At 39.9% G+C, this 24609-nt stretch overlaps 1 protein-coding gene across 7 annotated transcripts in view; it reads left to right on the top strand.

Moving 5' to 3' along the window:
• TPK1 (thiamin pyrophosphokinase 1) overlaps window positions 1-24609 on the top strand; it is a 352058-nt gene that overhangs the window by 63616 nt on the left and 263833 nt on the right. For 6 of the 7 annotated variants that reach the window (XM_086687735.1, XM_086687694.1, XM_086687709.1 and 3 more), the window contains one exon: window positions 17784-17855. The exons of the other annotated variant lie outside the window; for it this stretch is intronic. In XM_086687735.1, the coding sequence (XP_086543861.1) occupies window positions 17784-17855 (72 nt within the window). The remainder of the gene's footprint in view (window positions 1-17783; window positions 17856-24609) is intronic. 7 annotated transcript variants of the gene reach the window in all.

Raw genomic sequence — 24609 nt, forward strand, 5'->3', positions numbered from 1 at the left:
CAGTATTATTTACAGTAACCCAAGTATCTATTGATGGGTGAATGGATAAAGAATTGTGGCATTCATATACATTGGAATGTTATTCAGCCACAAAAAAGAAAGGAATCTTGCCATTTGTGACAACATGGATGGATCTTGAAGGCATTATGCTAACTGAAGTAAGTCAGAGAAAGACAAATACTGCATGACTTCTGTTATATGTGGAATCTAAAAAAACAAAATTAAGCTTGTAGGTACAGAGAACAGATTGGTAATTGCCAGAGGGGTGAGGGGTGGGAGAAAAGAGTGAACTGTTGGTTTGTTTTTAGTTTAAATATATTGAAATTAAGAAAACAAACATAAACATTTAAAAAGCACCATTTAGCAGTTTTAAGGCAAGATGATTGGTTTTATTGCTTACTTTTTCCAGTATCCTTCCTGGAGTATTTTGTATAACATTCATTTAAGAGTAGTACTCAGGACTCCAGGACCTAGAAGAGGCCATTGTGTTTTACAAGGGTGTTATTTCATTCTCTGAGGAATTTTATTAGGTAAGGAGCCTATTCATCCCTAGACAACTTGGGGGTGGGGAGTTCACTTGATTATTAGAGGAAGTAGCTTGAGTGAATTCATTGTAAATGGATGTAAAGTAGAATTGGAAGAGGTACTCACCATAATGTGACTGCTTTCTTTTAATGCTGCTTTTGTGAGAGATCACACGTGCAATAGAACACCTGTGCATGCGGGGGAGGGGCAGGGAGAAGGGGACAGAGGATATGAAGTGGCTCTGTGCTGACAGCAGTGAGCCCGATATGGGGCTGAAACTCACAAACTTTTGAGATCATGATCTGAGCCCAAGTGCTGTGCTCAACCCACTGAGCCACCCAGGTGCCCCAACAAATATGGGAGTGCTTCTTATGCAGATGATGAGAAAGCAGCAGTGGGTACTGAGTGGCCAGGCCGATGGGAGGAGAACCAATGGAGAGTGGTTTCCAAAAAGGCAAGGGAAGAACGTGATTCAAGAAAGACGGAGGCAAGATGTGGTGTAGTTTGCTATGCTATGGAGATACGTCAGGCAAGATGAGAACCTGTATTTAGCTGTTGAATTTTATAATAGATGGTTACCGATGACTGAAACAATAGCTATTTCATGGAGGTGCTGGGATGAAAACCTCGTTGAAGTGAATTTTGCTGAAGACTGAAACAAAGATGGGGTCAAAGTTGAAGATCGAGGGCGGATGACCATCTTAACTTAGAACTTAAACCAGGACCTTTTGCGAATGGAAGGGGGCACAATTTACTCATATGCTAGTGTAACTGGGATATCTTGACTGGTCATTCTTGGTGGGTGGAGCCAGAGTTTTCTCAGGGATGTATCTATTTATGTCTACTCTTTGTTTACTTTCTCTGAAGCAATTTCTTCTATCTGATTTACCAATGCTTAGTTCATTGGTAATTTGATTATTTTAATAGACTTTGATATGAAATATTTGTTCAGAGCTCTTTAATAGTTCCGCTTTTTCCACATGCAATTTATTTTCTCAAAGAATGAATTGAGTTTTGATTTCCCTGTGCACACTTGAAAAAAAAATCTTGCTTTTAAATGTACAAGTTTGTATAATATGAAAATGAAATTCAGTGCCCTAGAGTTTTTATTGTTTAACTGAAATACTTTTAGGGATGAGAGATTCATAGTAGTGGTCTTTGGTCCTCTGACAACCTAGCTGTTATATATAATGACTGGCATGTGTTTTGGCTAATACTGATTATATCTGTCTTCCAGTAATTTTTTAAAATAGGGGCACCTGGGTGGCTTGGTCGGTTAAGCATCCGTCTTTGGCTCAGGTCATGATCTCACGGTCCGTGAGTTTGAGCCCCACGTCGGGCTCTGTGCTGACAGCTCAGAGCCTGGAGCCTGTTTCAGATTCTGTGTCTCCCTCTCTCTCTGACCCTCCCCCGTTCATGCTCTGTCTCTCTCTGTCTCAAAAATAAGTAAACGTTAAAAAAAAATCATTAAATCCTTGATAAGTTACTGATGCATTTCAGTAAATTTTTTATATTTTAAGTTGTGTTTTATTTCAATGTATTTTCATTTACAGTGCTGGTCTTCAATTCTTTTTTGATCTTATACCATATTGGTTAAAGAAATTTTTTTAATAAAAAATTACAAATAATTATGATAATAAAATATTATTAATAAGATATATTAAAGACTATGATAAATATGAAACACAGTATTTAAAAATAATGATGCTATTAATAATGGCTTTCTACTATCATTTGTTAATATCTCAAGGCACTGTACAAATGATTCTCAACTTTGATTATGTATCAGACTGTCTTATGATGGTTTTTAAGAAAACATGATGCGGGGCGCCTGGGTGGCTGAGTCGGTTAAGTGGCCGTCATGATCTCACGGTCCATGAGTTTGAGCCCCGCGTCGGGCTCTGTGCTGACAGCTCAGAGCCTGGAGCCTGCTTCCGATTCTGTGTCTCCCTCTCTCTCTGGCCCTCCCCCGTTTGCACTCTGTCTCTGTCTTTCAAAAATGAATAAATTAAAAAAAAAAAAACTTTAAAAAAAGAAAACATGATGCACCAGCCCAATTGCCAGCATGTTGAATCAGAATTTCCAGGGAAGGAAATTGGCTTCTAAAAAAAAACCAACCCTGTGATGCTGATATATAAGGAGGCTGATACCTACTTCTCTATATACTTAAGAGTAGATTTATTCATTTGTGATAATGGATGTAAACCCAAAGTTTTATACCATCTACCTTTTTTCATTCCCTCCTTCCTTCCTTTTCTATCATTCTTTTCCTCTTCCTTTTTTCCTCCCTCCCCCCACCCACTAAGTTCCTCTCATAACTGGTGAGATTGCATTTGAAACTTATGAGCTGGTTCTAGGAGGTAGGCATAATTAATACTGTCATTTTCTTATATAATTAGGCTTTTGCAGAATTTGTATTACCTTCAATATGTGTTGAATATTTTCAAGCCACTCAGCCATTTGTGAAGATTAGTTTATGTAAAAATCTGTCATTTTACTTTACTGGGCACAGGTAAACTGCATCATCATAATGTATTGAGAGAGAAGTGAGAATGGGGCACTGCTGATGCCTCTGTGTGGCGCTTCCCTTTTTCCTTGGGCATCTCCTTTATAATCGATAACTCATGGGCATCTACTGCAAGGATGGGTGAGGTGCTGGGGCTCCCCTGTATGTTAAATATCATTAAGTCTTAGTTTCTTTTTTTTTTTTTTTTTTAATTTTTTTTTTCAACGTTTTTTATTTATTTTTGGAACAGAGAGAGACAAAGCATGAACGGGGGAGGGGCAGAGAGAGAGGGAGACACAGAATCGAAAACAGGCTCCAGGCTCCGAGCCATCAGCCCAGAGCCCGACACGGGGCTCGAACTCACGGACCACGAGATCGTGACCTGGCTGAAGTCGGACGCTTAACCGACTGCGCCACCCAGGCGCCCCCTTAGTTTCTTTTTTAATTAAAAAAAATACATAAAACTTTTACACCTGAGCTGCAAGACTGCAATTTTGAAATCATTGATTTAGAGATGTGAATAGAATCTACCCCTGCATATATATTAGGAGATGTAAAGGGAAAAATTGCAATACAAAAAGAGTTTGGGAATTTAGTATCCCACTTACATCAATGGATAGATCATCCAGACAGAAAATCAATAAAGAAACATCAGTTTTAAAGGACATGTTAGACCAGATGGACTTAACATGTATGTATAGAACGTTTCAAGCAAAAGCAACAGAATACACATTTCCTCAAGTGTACATGGAACAGTTTCCAAGGTAGATCATGTTAGGCCACAAAACAAGTCTTAATAAATTTAAAATGGTTGAAATTATATCAGATTTATTTTCTGGCCACAGTGGTATCACAGTAGTAATTACATGAAGAAAACTGGAAAAATTGCAAATATGCAGAGATTAAATAACATGCTACTGAACAACCAATGAGTCAAAGAACAAAGAAGTCAAGAGAGAAACACCTTGAGACCTTGGAAAATGAAAGTGTAACATACCAGAATTTATCAGATGCAGCAAAAAGGTTCAAAGAGGGAAGGTCATAGTGATGAATGCCTACCTCAAGAAACAAGAAAGTTTGAAATAAGCAACTGAGCTTTACACCTTAAAAAACTAGAAAAAGAGTAAGTGAAGCCCAAAGTTATTACAAGGAAACCATTAACAAATACTAAAGTAGAAATAAATGAAATAGAGACTAAAAAGAAGGTAGAAAAGATCAATGAAAGTAAGAGCTGGTTCTTTGAAAAGATAAACACAGCTGACAAACCTTTAGAAAGACTCACCGAGGAAAGAAGGATTCAAATAAAATCAGAAATGAAAGAGAAGATATTACAGCTGGTACCATAGAAACATAGAGGATGAGAGACTACTGTGAACAATTATATGCCAACAAATTCGACAACCTAAAAGAGATAAATTTCTAGAAACATACAATCTACTAAGACTGAATCATGATGAAATAGAAAATGTGAATTAATCAATTACTAGTAATAAATTGAAGTAGTAATCAATAGCCTCCCAACAAACAATAGTCCAGGACCAGAATGACTTCACAGGGGAGTTTTAACAAAACATTCAAAGAAAAGTTAATATCAATCCTTCTTAGAGGAGGGAATTCTTCCAAACTCATGTTGTTATAAGCCCAGCATTACTCTAATACCAAAACCAGACAAGGATGCCACAAGAAAAGAAAATTGCAGGTCAATATCCCTAATGAACATAGATGTAAAGATCACCAAAAAAAGTATTAGCACATCGAATTTAACAATATATTAAAGGATCATTATACTATGATCAAGTGGGATTTATTCCAGGGATGCAGGGATGGTTCAACATCCACAAATCAGTCAACATGATAGACCTCATGAACAAAATGAAAGATAAAAATCATAAGATCATCTCAAGATGAAGATGAACACATTTATCGAAATTTAACATCCATCTATATAAAAACTCAAGAAAGTGGGTTTAGAGAAAACATACTTCAACGTAATAAAGGTCATATATGACAAGCTCACAGGTAACATTACCTCAACTGTGAGAAACAAAGCTTTTCCTTTAAGATCAGGAACAAGATGATGCCTATTCTTGCCACTTATATTCAACATAATATTGGAAGTTCCTAGACACAGCAGTTAAGTAAGGAAAAGAATTAAAGGCATCCAAGTTGGAAAGGTAGAAGTAAAACTGTCACCATTTGCAAATGTGTGATATTATATATAGAAAACCCCGAAGACTCCATCAAAAAAACTGTTAGAACTAATAAACCAGTTCAATAAAGTTGCAGGATAAAATTCAGTACACAAAAATGTTGCATTTCTTTTTTTTTTTTAAAAAAATTTTTTTTTTAACGTTTATTTATTTTTTTGGGGACAGAGAGAGACAGAGCATGAACGGGGGAGGGGCAGAGAGAGAGGGAGACACAGAATTGGAAACAGGCTCCAGGCTCTGAGCCATCAGCCCAGAGCCCGACGCGGGGCTCGAACTCACGGACCGTGAGATCGTGACCTGGCTGAAGTCGGACGCTCAACCGACTGCGCCACCCAGGCGCCCCAAAAATGTTGCATTTCTATATACTTATAGTGAACTATTAGAAATGAGAATAATCCCATGCACAATCGCATCAAAAAGACTAAAGTACTGGGTCGCCTGGGTGGCTCGGTCGGTTGAGCGTCCGACTTTGGCTCACGTCATGATCTCACAGCTCGTGAGTTCGAGCCCTGCGTCGGGCTCTGTGCTGACAACTCAGAGCCTGGAGCCTGCTTCTGATTTTGTGTCTCCCTCTCTCTCTGCCCCTAATCCACTCACATTCTGTCTCTGTCTCTCTCAAAAATAATAAATAAACATGAAAAAAAAAAGTACCTAGGAATAAATGTAACCAAAAAGGTGAACGATCTATATGTTGAAAAATATAAGACATTGATAAAAAGAATTGAAGACACAAAAAAATGGAAAGCTACTCCATGCTCATGGACTAGAGGAGTTAATATTGTTAAAATGTCCATACTACTCAAAGCAATGTACAGATTTAATGCAATCCTGGTCAAAATTCCAATGGCATTTTTCACAGAAATAGAACAATCCTAAAATTTGCAGAAGCACAAAAGACCCCGAATAGCCAAAACAATTTTGAGAAAGAACAAAGTTTGGATACATCACAATCTGATTTCAAAATAGATTATAGAGCTTTGGTATTTAAAGAGTCTAGTATTGGCATAAAAATAGACACATAGGTCATTAGAACACACTAGAGAACTCAGAAATAAATCCACACTTACGTGGTCAATTAATTGATGACAGAAGATCCGCAAATATACAAATGGGGAAAAGATAGTCTCTTCCATAAATGGTGTTGGAAAATTTGGAAGCTACTGTGAAAGAATGAAACTGGACCCACACTATCTTACATCATGCACAAAAAACAAACTCAAAATGGATTAAAGACTTGAACATAAGCCCTGAAACTGTAAAACTCCTAGAAGAAAACATAGGTGGTAAGCTCCTTGACATGGGTCTTGGTGATGGGTTTTTGAATCTGATACCAAACTCATCATTGGGACAACATGAATCTAAAAAGTTTCTGCACAACAAAGGGGTAGTATACCAAGATGAAAAGGCAATGTACTGCATAGGAGAAAACAATTGCAGGTTATGTACCTGATAAGGAGCTAATTTTTACAACTACTTAGCAAACAAACAACCAAAAATCACAGTGAAGAAATGGGCAGAAGATCTGAATAGACATTTTTCTTTTTTCTGTTTTTACATTTCCATTTATTATTAAAAAAATTTTTTTAATGTTTATTCACTTTTGAGAGACAGAGGGAGACAGAACAGGAGCAGGGAAGGGGCATAGAAAGAGGGGAACACAGAATCCGAAGCACACTCCAGGCTCTGAGTTGTCAGCACAGAGCCCGACGCAGGGCTCAAACTCGCGAACCATGAAATCATGACCTGTGCTGAAGTCGGACGCTTAACGGACTGAACCACCCAGGCGTCCCCATTTTACATTTTATTTTTTAACTTCTACACCCTACATGGGGCTCGAACTTAAGATCCTGACGTCAAGAGTTCCATGTGTTCTTCAGGTGCCCCTGAGTAGACCTTTTTCAAAAGAAGACATGGATGTCCAACAGGTACATGAAAAGATGCTAAATGTCATTAATCATGAGGGAAATGCAAATCAGAACTACCATGAGATGTCAGCTCATGCATATTAGAATGGCTCTTATCAAAAAGATAAGAAATAACACACTGGTGAGGATGTGGAGAAAAGGGAACCCTATGCACTGTTGGTGGCAGTATAAGTTGGTGCAGCCACTGTTGAGAATAATATGGAGGTTCCTTACAAAATTAAGAAAACTACCGTATGACCCAGGAATTTTATTTCTGGATATTTATCTGAAGACAAAAAAAATACTAATTTATAACTTAAACAGTTAAAAACCGCTCCATGTTTATTGCAGTATCATTTGCAATAGTCAAAATACAGAAGCAAGCTTTGTGTCCATTGATGAATGGATAAATTTTGGGGCGTGTATTTATATATATAACATACAAAACATATATATAGATAATGTATATAGTAAAATTATTCATCCATAAAATAGGATGAAATCTTGCCATGGACCTTGAGGCCATCATGCTGAATAAAATAAGTCAGTGAAAGAAAAATCCCAGATGATGTCTTCTTTATGTGAAATCTAAAACAAAACATAGGTGCAGAGAACAAATTGGTGGTTGCCAGAGGTGGGTGTGGATGGTGGGGGAAATTGGTGAAATGTTTTCTTTTTCTGTTTACCTAAATTGGATTTGGAAAAATCTAATTTTCATTTTGGAGCTCTGAAATAAAAAGAAATTGGTTTTCTTAGGATTTGCTGTTCTGTTGTCCTTGCTTTACTTTGTTAATTAAAATAAAATCTTGATATAATATAGTTTTCCAAAATGAAATAGAATTATCCTTGCCTTCTGTTGCACTGGGCTTTTTCTTGGCTTTATACCTGAAGTCCAGACAGACTTTGGGGCTCAAATGACCCTTGTTGGAGTAATGCTGAATCATTACTTTATGGGATAGTTTTTAGTTCTGTTTTATCCCATGCTCCAGGAATTTAAAACATTTGTAGGCTTTTTTTTAAAACAGCTTTATATTTACAGAAAAATTGAAATAGTAAAGAGAATTCCCTTATAATTCCCCCAACCGTGTTCAATTTTTCCCATATTAGCATTTTACTTTAGTATGGTACATTTGTATAATTAATGAACCAGTATTAATATATTATTATTGCATCATTTATTCAGATTTCCTTAGTTTCTACCTAGTGTAAATTTTCTGTTCCTGGGTCCCTTTCACATACCATTTAAATATATTTAATTGTCCTGTCTCCTTAGGATCCTGTTGTCTGGAAATTTCCCTTTGTACTTAATTCAGGATTCCCAGGCACCTTTGGAGCACTTTGGTTTTGGTATATCCAGGATCAGGGATTTTCTATCTTCTGCCTTAAATGAAACCCTTTTGAGAAAGCAATTCTAGTACTTGTGACTTTATGTTTGATGAGTTGAGACCAGTCTGTGTTCTCTGTTCTTTAAAATGGAGTGCATTATATAAAGAAAAAGTTCTCTTACTCTTGAAATCACGTTCTCTGCTCTTACATTTCTCTTTGAGATTGCCTTAGGACACTTGATACAAAACTTATAGTCTTTATAGCATAATGAGGAAGTTCTTCCCAGCCTTTCTCTGAAATCTGTTTGCATATCCAAGAAGCACATCACATCAGTGTGACCCCTGGGCAAATACTTGAAATAATACTGTCCACTTACTTCCATATAAAGACTTTCTCTCTTTATATAAGCTTTTCCAAATTTAGAGCCAAAGGCAGTGTCCCATGATTTAGTACCCCAGAGGGATATGGAGTTGTAGATTTTAGAATGTCTGCTTTGAGATCTACTCCCATAAACCGTGTAGTTACCACATGTAATTCTGGATGCTACTTTTTCTGCAGCCTGTGCATTAGTAAGGCTTTGAATGTGATATGAATGCCAAACTGACTTCATTGAGTTAAAGTTCCAGAGGAGACTAGATGAGAAAAGTTAAGAATTTCGGATCCCAGTATTTGAGGACCCATAGATAGAATCGGCTTAACATAAATGTGATATATAGAAGTCGCTGAAGTGGTTAGTTCTTGATTATTAATAACTTATTTAGTAAATCTTTATTGTATATTTTCATACTGTGTCATTCTTTTCAAGAATCACTTCACAGATCCCACCTTAGTGAAAGTATTGGTTTAGAGGAGCAGTAACATGGATAATAAAGCCTTTCCCTTTGAGGGATGAGTTTACATATCAAAGAATCTGTGACAGAAGGTGGTTTCACTTATTTATTGAAATATACACGGGGCGCCTGGGTGGCGCAGTCGGTTAAGTGTCCGACTTCAGCCAGGTCACGATCTCGCGGTCTGAGAGTTCGAGCCCCGCGTCAGGCTCTGGGCTGATGGCTCGGAGCCGGGAGCCTGTTTCCGATTCTGTGTCTCCCTCTCTCTCTGCCCCTCCCCCGTTCATGCTCTGTCTCTCTGTGTCCCAAAAATAAATAAAAAATGTTGAAAAAAATAAATATACATATTGTATCCTTGAATGCCTTCTTTAGCCATGCAGACCTTCTCAAACATTAAAGGACCATTGGTTGATCCAAATTATTAACTCCTTGCCAGTAACATTGAGCACCTGCCGTGTGCCAGGGTTTGAATTTCTTAGATTGATGTTCCCTCTATGTTGAGTGAATGAGTGGGTTAAAGTTTTCCTTCCTCCATTCTGATGCATGCCTGTTCCTCTTTAACGTCCTCTCCAATTCCTGTCTAGATTGTCTCAACACAGCCTGGACCATGATCATTGCATTAATTAAAATTTAGTTTCTGTAGAATAGGGAAACCCTAAATAGTAATGATTTGAAATAGAAGTCTAGTTTTCTTCACATGAAAGAACTCTGCAGGCAGGCAATGAGGTAGTGTAATGGAGGCTTTGTGGAGTCATGGGGGACCCAGCCTCCTTCAGGCTGTTGCTCGCTCTTTTGATGATCGCAGGTGGCTGCAGAAATTCTATTCAGCAGTTCCTCAATCCTTGATGCAGAGGGCAGGATGGAAGAAGAAAAGCAGAGGATAGAGCCGCCACTTTTTTTTTTTTTTTAAGTGTATTTATTTTGAGAGAGACAGAGGGTGAATGGGGGAGGGGTGGAGAGGGGGACAGAGGGTCTGAAGCAGGCTCCAGGGGCTCACAGCCTGATGCAGGGAGCTGCGAGATCCTGACCTGAGCCCCAGTCAGAAGCTTAACTGACTGAGCCACCCAGGCGCCCCGAGCCGCCTCCATTTTGAGGAGGTTCCTACAGGTAACTTACAAAGGTCTGATTACATCTCCTTGGCCAGACTTCACCTGTAGACTACATTTTGCTACAAAGGATGCTGGGATACACAGGTTTCCACCTGAACAGTAATGTGTCCAGTAAAACAAAAAACAGCCAAAGAAAGCAAAACCCAAAAATGAAGCAAAATGAAAACACCCTTCAGGATTCTGTTGTTAAACAAGAGAAAGAGCCTCCTGAGGCGGTTACTTGTCTCGGTCACAGTCGTTCACGGTCATGCTGCCCACGGGAGCGTCCTAGATCCCTTTCCCTCCTGACCAGTGATTTTGCCAATTCTCAAACCACATGTCATTAGCGTTTATCATCTTGTTTATTTATGCCTGTTCCTGCTCCTCCCAGCAGAATTAGTGGGGGCAAAGTGCTGAAGTTACAGATGGGTCTGATATCCTCTATTTGCTGGTTAGCCCCAAATGAAATTGTAGTCTTTTTAAAAAAAATTTTTTTATTTTTTTCAATATATGAAATTTATTGTCAAATTGGTTTCCATACAACACCCAGTGCTCATCCCAAAATGTGCCCTCCTCAATACCCATCACCCACCCTCCCCTCCCTCCCAGCCCCATCAACCCTCAGTTTGTTGTCAGTTTTTAAGAGTCTCTTATGCTTTGGCTCTCTTCCACTCTAACCTCTTTTTTTTTTTTTCCTTCCCCTCCCCCATGGGTTTCTGTTAAGTTTCTCAGGATCCACATAAGAGTGAAACCATATGGTATCTGTCTTTCTCTGTATGGCTTATTTCACTTAGCATCACACTCTCCAGTTCCATCCACGTTGCTACAAAGGGCCATATTTCATTCTTTCTCATTGCCACGCAGTACTCCATTGTGTATGTAAACCACAATTTCTTTATCCATTCATCAGTTGATGGACATTTCGGCTCTTTCCATAATTTGGCTATTATTGACAGTGCTGCTATAAACATTGGGGTACAAGTGCCCCTATGCATCAGTACTCCTGTATCCCTTGGGTAAATTCCTAGCAGTGCTATTGCTGGGTCATAGGGTAGGTCTATTTTTAATTTTTTGAGGAACCTCCACACTGTTTTCCAGAGCGGCTGTACCAATTTGCATTCCCACCAACAGTGCAAGAGGGTTCCCGTTCTCCACATCCTCTCCAGCATCTATAGTCTCCTGATTTGTTCATTTTGGCCACTCTGACTGGCGTGAGGTGATATCTGAGCATGGTTTTGATTTGTATTTCCCTGATAAGGAGCGACGTTGAGCATCTTTTCATGTGCCTGTTGGCCATCCGGATGTCTTCTTTAGAGAAGTGTCTACTCATGTTTTCTGCCCATTTATTCACTGGGTTATTTGTTTTTCGGGTGTGGAGTTTGGTGAGCTCTTTATAGATTTTGGATACTAGCCCTTTGTCTGATATGTCATTTGCAAATATCTTTTCCCATTCCGTTGGTTGCCTTTTAGTTTTGTTGGTTGTTTCCTTTGGTGTGCAGAAGCTTTTTATCTTCATAAGGTCCCAGTAGTTCATTTTGCTTTTAATTCCCTTGCCTTTGGGGATGTGTCAAGTAAGAAATTGCTACGGCTGAGGTCGGAGAAGTCTTTTCCTGCTTTCTCCTCTAGGGTTTTGATGGTTTCCTGTCTCACATTCAGGTCCTTTATCCATTTTGAGTTTATTTTTGTGAATGGTGTGAGAAAATGGCCTAGTTTCAACCTTCTGCATGTTGCTGTCCAGTTCTCCCAGCACCATTTGTTAAAGAGACTGTCTTTTTTCCATTGGATGTTCTTTCTTGCTTTGTCAGAGATTAGTTGGCCATACGTTTGTGGGTCTAGTTCTGGGGTTTCTATTCTATTCCATTGGTCTATGTGTCTGTTTTTGTGCCAATACCATGCTGTCTTGATGATGACAGCTTTGTAGTAGAGGCTAAAGTCTGGGATTGTGATGCCTCCTGCTTTGGTCTTCTTCTTCAAAATTACTTTGGCTATTCGGGGCCTTTTGTGGTTCCATATGAATTTTAGAGTTCCTTGTTCTAGTTTTGAGAAGAATGCTGGTGCAATTTTGATTGGGATTGCATTGAATGTGTAGATAGCTTTGGGTAGTATTGACATTTGGACAGTATTTATTCTTCCAATCCATGAGCATGGAATGTTTTTCCATTTCTTTATATCTTCTTCAATTTCCTTCATAAGCTTTGTATAGTTTTCAGCATACAGATCTTTTACATCTTTGGTTAGATTTATCCCTAGGTATTTTATGCTTCTTGGTGCAATTGTGAATGGGATCAGTTTCTTTATTTGTCTTTCTGTTGCTTCATTATTAGTGTATAAGAATGCAACTGATTTCTGTACATTGATGTTGTATCCTGTAACTTTGCTAAATTCATGTATCAGTTCTAGCAGACTTCTGATGGAGTCTATCCGATTTTCCATGTATAATATCATGTCATCTGCAAAAAGTGAAAGCTTAACTTCATCTTTGCCAATTTCGATGCCTTTGATTTCCTTTTGTTGTCTGATTGCTGATGCTAGCACTTCCAACACTATGTTAAACAACAGCAGTGAGAGTGGACATCCCTGTCGTGTTCCTGATCTCAGGGAAAAAGCTCTCAGTTTTTCCCCATTGAGGATGATGTTAGCTGTGGGCTTTTCATAAATGGCCTTTATGATGTTTAAGTATGTTCCTTCTATCGTGACTTTCTCAAGGGTTTTTATTAAGAAAGGTTGCTGAATTTTGTCAAATGCCTTTTCTGCATCGATTGACAGGATCATATAGTTCTTATCTTTTCTTTTATTAATGTGATGTATCACGTTGATTGATTTGTGAATGTTGAACCAGCCCTGCATCCCAGGAATGAATTCCACCTGATCATGGTGAATAATTCTTTGTATATGCCGTTGAATTCGATTTGCTAGTATCTTACTGAGAATTTTTGCATCCATATTCATCAGGGATATTGGCCTGTAGTTCTCTTTTTTTACTGGGTCTCTGTCTGGTTTAGGAATCAAAGTAATACTGGCTTCATAGAATGAGTCTGGAAGTTTTCCTTCCCTTTCAATTTTTTGGAATAGCTTGAGAAGGATAAGTATTATCTCTGTTGTAAACGTCTGGTAGAACTCCCCTGGGAAGCCATCTGGTCCTGGACTCTAATTTGTTGGGAGATTTTTGATGACTGATTGAATTTCTTTACTGGTTATGGGTCTGTTCAAGCTTTCTATTTCCTCCTGATTGAGTTTTGGAAGCGTGTGGGTGTTTAGGAATTTGTCCATTTCTTCCAGGTTGTCCAGTTTGTTGGCATATAATTTTTCATAGTACTCCCTGATAATTGCTTGTATCTCTGAGGGATTGGGTGTAATAATTCCATTTCATTTATGATTTTATCTATTTGGGTCATCTCCCTGTTCTTTTTGAGAAGCCTGGCTAGAGGTTTATCAATTTTGTTTATTTTTTCAAAAAACCAACTCTTGGTTTCATTGATCTGCTCTACAGGTTTTTTAGATTCTATATTGTTTATTTCTGCTCTGATCTTTATTATTTCTCTTCTTCTGCTGGGTTTAGGCTGTCTCTGCTGTTCTGCTTCTATTTCCTTTAGGTGTGCTGTTAGGTTTTGTACTGGGGATTTTTCTTGTTTCTTGAGATAGGCCTGGATTGCAGTGTATTTTCCTCTCAGGACTGCCTTTGCTGCATCCCAAAGCGTTTGGATTGTTGTATTTTCGTTTTCGTTTGTTTCCATATATTTTTAAATTTCTTCTCGAACTGCCTGGTTGACCCACTCATTCTTTAGTAGGGTGTTCTTTCACCTCCATGCTTTTGGAGGTTTTCCAGACTTTTTCCTGTGGTTGATTTCAAGCTTCATAGCATTGTGGTCTGAAAGTATGCATGGTATGATTTCAATTCTTGTATACTTATGAAGGGCTCTTTTGTGACCCAGTATGTGATGTACCTTGGAGAATGTTCCATGTGCACTTGAGAAGAAAGTATATTCTGTTGCTTTGGGATGCAGAGTTCTAAATATATCTGTCAAGTCCATTTGATCCAATGTATCATTCAGGGCCCTTGTTTCTTTATTGACCGTATGTCTAGATGATCTATCCATTTCTGTAAGTAGAGTGTTAACGTCCCCTGCAATTACCACATTCTTATCAATAAGGTTGCTTATGTTTATGAGTAATTGTTTTATATATTTGGGGGCTCTGGTATTCGGTGCATAGACATTTATAATTGTTAGCTCTTCCTGATGGATAGACCCTGTGATTATTATATACTGCCCTTCTTCATCTCTTGTTACAGCCTTTAATTTAAAGTCTAGTTTGTCTGATGTAAGTATGGCTACTCCAGCTTTCTTTTGACTTCCAGTGCCATGATAAATAGTTCTCCATCCCCTCACTCTCAATCTGAAGGTGTCCTCAGGTCTAAAATGAGTCTCTTGTAGACAGCAAATAGATGGGTCTTGTTTTTTTATCCATTCTGATACCCTATGTCTTTTGGTTGGTGCATTTAGTCCATTTACATTCAGTGTTATTATAGAAAGATATGGTTTAGAGTCATTGTGATGTCCGTAGGTTTCATGCTTGTAGCGATGTCTCTGGTACTTTGTCTCACAGGATCCCCCTTAGGATCTCTTGTAGGGCTGGTTTAGTGGTGATGAATTCCTTCAGTTTTTGTTTGTTTGGGAAGACCTTTATCTCTCCTTCTATTCCGAATGACAGACTTACTGGATAAAGGATTCTTGGCTGCATATTTTTTCTGTTCATCACATTGAAGATCTCCTGCCATTCCTTTCTGGCCTGCCAAGTTTCAGTGAAATTGTAGTCTTAAAGCTGTGGACCGTCAGCTTCTGTCATCCACTTCTTAGAGCAGTTGTTTGAAAATTGTTCACATTCTGCTCTAATTCCATACTCTCGCTTCGTTTTTGTTCACGTACAAGTAAATCGACCATGCTCCACCTCTACCTCTGCATGTTTTCGCGTACCTCAATCTCAATAACTATTTTCATCAGTAGGATGGAAGTCTGAGGAGGTCCAGAACCTCACTTCTGCTGCTCACTGCTTTCGCAGCAGGGCCTGAATGGGAGTGCTTTGTGCTCTCTAAATGCCTGCTAAAGGAATGACTGAATCCTCTCCTTGTTTCCTCTCGCATCTCTCCTCTTTAGAATATAAGATTACTTCCGTTTGAAGAACTTGCTCTTGACTTCGCTGCCATTTCCCCCACGCCTCTCATGGTTCACTTTTTATTTTTGTGAGAAGAGGCATCTCTCCTCCTGATTTACTAACTTCTTGTCTCTTCACTGTCTTGAGGCTCTCTCTGTGACTTCTCAGATTTTGCTTTGAGATGTGCCCTCCTCATTGACCTTTGTTGGTTCTTCAGTGTCTGTGACATCTCAGCAGCACGCTGTGTTACTGACAGCACGTTCTTGGAAATCCCCTCTTCACTCCTTTACCTTTCTGACTTTTCTTTCTGAGTTTCCTTTGTTGATGTCCTTCAGCTCTGCGGTGGTGAGCAAAACAGAATAATTTTTCTCTCATCCTTTGTTCTTTTCTCTCTGCTTTCTTTGCAGTATCCTAGGTGCTAGGTTGCTCTTTGACCTTAGCTATTGTCTCTGTGTGCGTGATTACCAAATAGACACAAATTGCTTTTACTACTCATTTTGTATCGTTTTAAATATTTCCTGTGTGCCTCAACCTAAACTCCTCTGTCAAGTTAAACAGTATGTTTGAAATTTGGGATGCCAGTGCTAATGCCTTGGGCTCCTGTCATTAGGGTGTCACTTCTGAAACTGTATGGAAGTAACCCTAATGGCAAAGGATAGCAATTTCCGCTGTGTTGTTTTCCTTGTCTGGAATGCTCTTTCCTTTATTCTTTTCAGCTTCCTTTCTCCTTTTAAGATCAAGTTTGGAAACCTGCAGTTCACAAAGATTTCTGGGGTGACACCAGACCTTACTGACTTTCTGGGCTTTGAACTCCCTCCATACTCATTTATCTGTTACCTGGCACTCTTCGTATACTTGTGTCGTATTGTGTTGTAGAATAAATCCTCTTTATTATAAATGTTTTATCTCACAGATACTCTGTAATCTTAGTCCTCTTTGTACTTGCAGTGCCTAGTATATAATCAGCACTTAATAACGTGTGCTGTGGATGATGGCTTCCCCTTTGCATTTCCTTATCTTGTTCCACTTCTAATATTGAGATTGCTTAAAAATTAATTTTTCTTATCACCAAACAAACATTTCTCTTTCATAAATGAAATGGAGTGCTTGGACTGAGCCGAATGACAGATTTTCGATAGCCTGATTGCATTTTGCTTTGCACTATTTTTAGTACGTTATAAAGGGCTTGGAATGACTGTTGGAGAAGTAACTTTCCTCTGTCTTTTCAGTGTCTTCATCTTTTGAGTGTCATCTAAAAACTTGGAATGAAAGAATCATGATAAGAGCTATGGGATTCTGTGCAGACACACACGCAGTTTTGTATGCGGTGGGGAGAGATGGAGTGGGGGAGAGAATATGAATAAATAAAAATGAATGTGAGGACACACCGCCAAAGCCCATATACCACCTGGCAACTAACGTTGTGAGGATGCCGGACCAGCCCCGCAGAAGAGTAGTTGTGTCAAAGGGGTGGTATCTCATAAGGATGTCATTTTAAGAGCATTCCCCCCCTTACCCCCTGCAAAAAGAAACCTACCCAGTTGTTTTTATGATAAATTGTTGTTATAATCAAGTCCTCAGCAATATAGTAATGTGGTAGACATACTGAATAAAGAAGATCTAGTTAAACTATGGTGTCTTTTAAAAATAAGGTATAAGAAGGGGCGCCTGGGTGGCGCAGTCGGTTAAGCGTCCGACTTCAGCCAGGTCACGATCTCGCGGTCCGTGAGTTCAAGCCCCGCGTCAGGCTCTGGGCTGATGGCTCAGAGCCTGGAGCCTGTTTCCGATTCTGTGTCTCCCTCTCTCTCTGCCCCTCCCCCGTTCATGCTCTGTCTCTGTCTGTCCCAAAAAAATAAATAAACGTTGAAAAAAAAAATAAAAATAAAAATAAGGTATAAGAAATTAGCTGTGGTTGAAATTTAGCTCTGTGTAGACGGAAAGTCTGGGTTAATTGGGGCACCTGGGTGGCTCAGACAGTTAAGCATCCAGCTCCTGGTTTGATCTCACCGTTTGTGAGATTGAGCCCTCCCATTGGCTCTGTACTGACAGTGCAGAGCCTGCTTGGGATTGTCTGTCTCCCTCTGTCTGCCCCTCCCCTGCTCATATTCTCTCTCTCTCTCTCCCCCCTTTAAAAGAAATAAACATTAAAAAAAAATCTGGATCAGTAGAGGGTAATTCCAGGCTCAAATGAGGGGAACAAAGGACTTCACCTACTTATTTACTTTTTTTTTTTTTTTCCATAGGGAAGTTGAAATACTGCCTTGTGGTTCTGAATCAGCCAGTGGACAAATGTGTTCGTCATCTTTGGAGCAAAGGTAATCTCAATTAGCGTTCACATTTCTTTACTTTCTTTACTCCTTGTAGGATGAACATGACTATTAAATATTCCAAAATCTGACTGTCATACCAAAAAGTGTAATTCCTAGCAAAGTGATTTAGTTATTGAATTACCAGGAGAATAAATCTTTTCTTAACCAGTTTCCACTTGTGGTTTCTGCATCATGAATCCCCAAGGACAGAATTACAATGTAGCATCATTATACCGCATTTCTGATCCACCCTGTGGATGTTAATCCTGAGTACTTACTAAGTGTTTGTTGAAGTGTGAATAGTTTTGGCACCAGGGACAACAAAAAGCATCCTCAAGCCTCACTCATCCTAGCATCCAACAATAAGATATCTGCAGGGTAACCAGATTTGCAAAATTAAAAAAAAAAATGTTAACAGGGTATTAGAATCTCTAGGGAATGCTGAAAAATAGAAACAGTAGTTTTACAGAATTCATATTTCCATGAGTTTTCCTGTAAAAAGCAGCCTTTATTAACTTTCTTTTTAACACTATTCTTTGATTTATTTTTTTTTTTTACATTTTTCTTTGATTTGTATAGGATTAACCCTAGGCTAGAAAAGATTATTAAATACCATTTGGTGTTTTGAACCTCTGCTCTTCCATGAGATTTGAGTTTTTTTTCCAAAGGGATACTTCCGCCAAGGTTGCCAATGTAAGTTACAGGCCAAATTAGATAGACAGAACCACATGATTGTTGATATGCTGATGCGTATTCCAGATGACTCTCTCTAATCACAGAATTCTTTAGTATTCTCAGCATCCAACTCGCACGTCGTGGAATGCAAACCTATTAGGCCAATAAGCTCACATCTGCGGACAGGGGTCCTTGTAATACTAGAGGGAACATATCATCGTGGATGATTTTGTGTAAGGAATTGTTCTTGTCTTGTGTGATTACCGTGAAAATTCTTGATTCCAGATTTAGCTATCTTTATGTGAGCCCACTGAAAATGGCACACTGTTACTGTACCAACACTGCCCTGAAAGCTGGCAAGTTATCTAACCAGAAGCTTCACTCTCCTCGCACTTCTCACTTGGTTGTCATTAGGTAGTTACTCAGGGGCCCTACAAAAAGGTCTTTTTTTTTTTTTTTTTTTTTTTTTGGCACTTCAGTGCCTACTGCTGTGTCTGTCTCATAATTACTTAGTAATTATAACAAAGGAAAGTGAATTTGAGGAGTGCCTGGTGGCTCAGTTGGTTAAGCATCTGACTCTTGATTTCAGCTCAGGTAATGATCTCACTGTGATTTGTGAGATCCAAACCCACATAGGGCTCTGCACTGACAGTGTGGAGCCTGCTTGGGATTCTCTGTCTTCCTCTCTTTCTGCCCCCCTCCTGCTTGTGCTTGCTTGCATGTGCACTCCACTCTCTCTCTTTCAGAGTAAATAAACATTAAAAAAATTTTTTTTATATCTTTATTTTTGAGAGAGAGTGTGAGTAGGGGAGGAGCAGAGAGGGAGGCACAGAATCCGAAGCAGGCTCCAGGCTCTGAGCTGTCAGCACAGAGCCAGATGTGGGCCTGAACCCATGGACCGTGAGATCATGACCTGAGCCGAAGTCGGACGTTCAACCGACTGAGCCACCCAGGTGCCCCATAAATAAACATTTTTTTAAAAATGCTGTGGTGGGGCGCCTGGGTGGCGCAGTCGGTTAAGCGTCCGACTTCAGCCAGGTCACGATCTCGTGGTCCGTGAGTTCGAGCCCCGCGTCGGGCTCTGGGCTGATGGCTCAGAGCCTGGAGCCTGCTTCCGATTCTGTGTCTCCCTCTCTCTCTGCCCCTCCCCCGTTCATGCTCTGTCTCTCTCTGTCCCAAAAATAAATAAACGTTGGAAAAAAAAAAAATAAAAAAAAAAAAATAAAAATGCTGTGGTTTTGGAGTGATGGTTGGATATTGGTGGGGGGTGGGGGACGGAACTGAAATTGATGGCCAAGAAAGAATTCTTGAGACACTTTTGGTGCGAAAGGTGGTCTTATTAAAGCATGGGACAGGACACCCATGGGCAGGAAGAGCTGCCCCAGGATTATAAGGAGTGACTGATAATATACTTGGGAGCTGGGGGAGGTAAAGGCAAGGGGAAGTTTCCAAAAGGATTTTCATATGCTGAAGAAGACTCACAGGGTCCTGGAGGCCTAGCTATCATCAAGCTAAGGTTGTTTTTCCCCTCTAGCAAAGCATTAACAGTAAGACAGTTGGGTGTTCCTGGAGGAATGTTATACTCTGCCAGCCTGAAGCATTTGTCAGTGAGCTGCAGGTTATAAGGAAATTTAATTTTATCTGCCATTTCCTTCTGCCTTTGTTTCCCATGTCATTACCCCTTGAACAGTTTTGATCCTTAAATCTTTAAGGTTGCTGAGGGTGGAAGGTCTTCTCATCTGTAACTTCTTCCTGCTAATAGGGGCATAGAGGTGTCCCTACCTATGGGTCAACAATGGTCAGTTTGAGGAATTTATATAGAGGAGTTACAAAGGCAGAGGCAGCCAGTCTAAGGGAGAAAACCTATATGAACCTCCTTGAGTAGAAAGGATCATCTGTCAGCTAGAAGTTATGGCAGTGAAGGAGGCTTGGCACGAGGCAGGGAGACACTGGAAAAGACAATAAAATAAAGTTAATAGTATGAGACAGAGAAGCCTAAATAAAAGACCTTTGGTAGTTAATCAGAATTTTCCGTCAGTCCTTCATTGTCCTTTGAAGAGAAATTTGAGGTCTTCCACAGGTTCACAGGAATAAGAAGGCGTGTCAGCTGACATACTAGACTTCTACGAGGAAGGTAGCGGTTTAATTCTTGATATATGAGTCCATGAGAAATGTCCTCCTAATTTTACTGTAGTGGGAGTGCATAACATGGCCCCATAGGAGCCCTTCCAGGAGTGCATAATATGGCCCGGTAAGAGCCCTTCCGTTATGGAGTGAAATCCGTTGCTGTTTTAGGTTTCCAATCCTTTAAATAAACCAGGTCTTCTGGGTTTACATGGGGTGAGTTGCTAGTAACTGTCATATCAGGCTTAGGGAGGATATAGTTTGCATATTCATTTAGAGATTTATGAATTAACCTGGCCTGACATGAATAATTTAATAGAGCATTCTAGTATCTATTTATTGATAGGTCTGCAGTAAGAAAAGGCTTTTTGGAAGAAGATTGGAAACCTTAGTTTGGAGAGCCATAGCCAAACAAAGACTAATTTGTTTGTAAAACAAGTCTAATTTTAACAAACCTGGCCTAATTATTTACATAAACTTAGCAAGAATAGTGATAGATCATATAGATGTTTTAAAAATGTGCTTGGGGGTGCCTGGGTGGCTCGGTCGGTTAGGTGTCCGACTTCGGCTCAGGTCATGATCTCACGGTCCGTGAGTTCGAGCCCCGCGTCGGGCTCTGTGCTGACAGCTCAGAGCCTGGAGCCTGTTTCAGATTCTGTGTCTTCCTCTGTCTCTGCCCCTCCCCTGTTCATGCTCTCTCTCTGTCTCAAAAATAAATAAACATTAAAATTAAAAAAAAAATGTGCTTTGCTGGAGCTTTTTTGTAAGGAACCTCTAGATTGAACTTTTAGTAAAGCCTGTCCAGGTCAGGAGCCAAGTGCTTGCCATCAGGCATGCCTAGAGTACCTATAGGTTTGGATGAATTCCTCTTCTCAAGGTCCCCGAAGTACCCTGAGGTTCCTGCACCTGCCAGGAAGTGACCTTCTTTGCTTACCTGGTAAGGCTGCTGGGAGCTATGTAAGCAAGGTATCAGGCCAACAGTTCCAATGGGCTGCATGTTTCATAAATTCAACCTCAGTTTCTTAAAGCTGCCTGGTCATATCTGAGTCTATGCATGTATCTCAAATATGACATTCCAGTCAAAGCCTTGGTAAAATAACCAGTATTTCCAATGGTATCAGAATAGATGCTTATTGAATTATGCAAATAACTGTAGTTGCCATGAAAGAAAGAACACTCAATGAGAGTTTTCTGAATTTCACAGGGGTCAAGTAGAGAGAAAAGTTAAATGCTTCAGTTTGTTCACAGAGGAATACTTTATCCTATTTCTGTATATCATACGCATCTTTTTTTTTCTTCTAACGTTTGTTGTTTTTTGAGAGAGAGGGAGAGAGAGAGAGAGAGAGAGAGCACACGTGAGTGAGCAGGGGAGGGACAAAGAGAGAGGCAGACACAGAATCTGAAACAGGCTCCAGGCTCTGAGGTGTCAGCACAGAGCCTGACGCGGAGCTCGAGCGCGCGAACCGTGAGACCATGATGTGAGCCAAAGTTGGGACACAACCTGCTGAGCCACCCAGGCACCCCTGTATATTATGGATATCTTAAGAGAAAGTTTCCTTAATCTGGAAGAGCAAACATTAGAGAACCAGCAATATTTCAAACCAGAGTCAATAAAAACTATGATGACAAAAAGACTCAAAAATGGACACAGTTAAAAAATATGATGAGCGATTACAACATAGCTGTCAAGAAGTCCAGTTATTTCTGTAACTTATATCACTTCAGTCATAGAATATCACATGATGGCATCATACTAAAATATATTAAAACTTTAAGAATTGCATATAATCTCCAGAATAGTTACAGTATTTACCCAAATATAACCTACAACTATTATTTGTGCTTTCAGAGTAACTTAACATACTAAATAAAAAGGCCTACTTGGTCAAAAAGACTTGACTTAGAGTTTAAATCTTGGGAAGTTTGTTAAAAACCTCAGGACGTTATAATGCACAAAGCAAGTATACCATCAGACCCAGATATCCTTAGTTTCTCTGCAGTAAGTACAAAACACAAACTAACATGCCATAATCAGTACTTTAGTATTTTATCTCGTTTGGAAAAGACCTAGATGTCCAATGGACTCAATTCCAATTTGTCATGCAAGCAAAACTTTAAAGTTTCAGGTTACCAAAAACTTTGAAATCTTAACAATTACCCATGGAAAATTGTGAGACAGAATTAACCATCATTTTAAGTCACCTTTTTGCTAACAAACTGCAAAAGAGAAAACAGCTTATTTGACCTTCAGTAAATGTAGGTAGAATAAAAAGTTTAATATATTTAATGCTGGTAACTCTTTTTTATTAAACCAACAAACTTAAATTAGTTTAAATACTAAATTATGTTCCACTTGGGTCCACTTCAGAGACCGTTAATTTGTTCCCCATGGTCAGTTTTTCCCTGGGACACTGGTGGGGAAATCTGGACAGTCTAAATAGGGTGCTCTTTGCTCCTGACATCGAGGGCGGGAGAAGTAGCCAGTGTGCCCGAGGCCCTGAGGATGGTATAGAAGCCGGTTATACAGGAGGAGGAACGGGGAGGGGGAGGCAAAAGAGGTGAGGTGCCACCAGAAGTCAGAGGAAGAGTATTCCTGGTTCTAAACCTTGTCAGCTCAGACAGATGAGCAGACGCCACTTTTTTGCCCGACCGAAGTGGAGTTAGGCAGTCCATGCCAGGCAAGAGAAGACAGGGAACTTCCCTGAAACGAAGGGAGTTTCAGCAGATGCCTCGGAATATTCCTTCACGTCCCTGTCCTGAGATAGACTAACCACAATGGACTCCATTTACCATAGCCATTAACCTGGGAAATAAATGTGGGAAAGGCCCCCACATGCATTAGGAAGGAGGAACAGTGAGGGATAGTGTCCCCTTCGTTAGGAATGGCTTGTGTTTCTTCCAGCAACCTGGCTTCTATTAGGAGGAGGCCTATTTAAATTATCATCCAGAATGTCAGGAAGGAGTTTATCAGCCTGGTTCTGCAGGAGACTATTAGGTCTGCATGCTGATTTAGAGCTATGAAGGCCTGGACCCAGGGTACCTCCGTCTCATTTGCCCTGTTTCCTGCAAAAGATCTAATTGAGATCCTAGGAGGCCATGCAATGTTACAGATCAGTGCCTTCTCAAATGTTGCCATCTGACTTATTTCCAGTGGATCAAAGAGACATGCTAAAGGAGAGTCCTTGGGAACTAAAGACAGAGGTCCATTACCAAGAAAATCCACCCCTCCCCCCCCCAACCCCTACTCCCAGGTTGTGTCCCACATGTAGGATATGTCAGAGGTTTCTGGTGTCAAAACAAGCTGAGGTGTCCCTTGAACAAAATTACCTGCCGTAAAAGTTACCGCCTGACATAAAGGTCCCCACACTTCCCCATTGCATTCTAGACTACAGTGGGTTGCAGTGTGTGGACTCAGTTTGCCTTGCTGAGAAGGCCATGCATAAAGGCCAAGCTGTACGTTGGCCTGCCTTGCTGAGAAGACCATGAAGAACCTGCTGTTTTTAACCCATGGAAAACAGTGAAAAGTTTTACAAGATGAAATTACCCAATTCTGTAACTTAAATACTCAGTAGAGGGTAATGACGAAAAACAGTAAAGATAGAAACCCATTGTGTAAATGACATTCCAACACATGTAACCTTTAAAACTCATTTCCTGGGAAAGGGTCTCCGGTTGGGTTTTAATTCATTCGGGTACTGGTTTCGACTGGCTCTGAGCAGAGGTCTCCTGGCCAGAAGCAGCTAAACCAGAGATGTGGAGGGGATCACGTTGGGCCAATCAGGAGGAAACCTCCCATGGGAGTCTTAAGATTAAGGGCTGTCCTGGTGACTTTAGCTAGCTGTCCTGGGCCCAAGATGGACCACCTTGTATAAGAACAGAAATGAAGAGAAGACATTTAAGTCTGAGTCTTCTTACCATCCCGAGCATGGCACTAACTTCCAGCCAAAAGGCAGGCTTTCTC

Source organism: Puma concolor, chromosome A2 (assembly GCF_028749965.1).
Source record: "Puma concolor isolate L17-30 chromosome A2, mPumCon1.1.hap2, whole genome shotgun sequence".
NCBI lineage: Eukaryota > Metazoa > Chordata > Mammalia > Carnivora > Felidae > Puma > Puma concolor.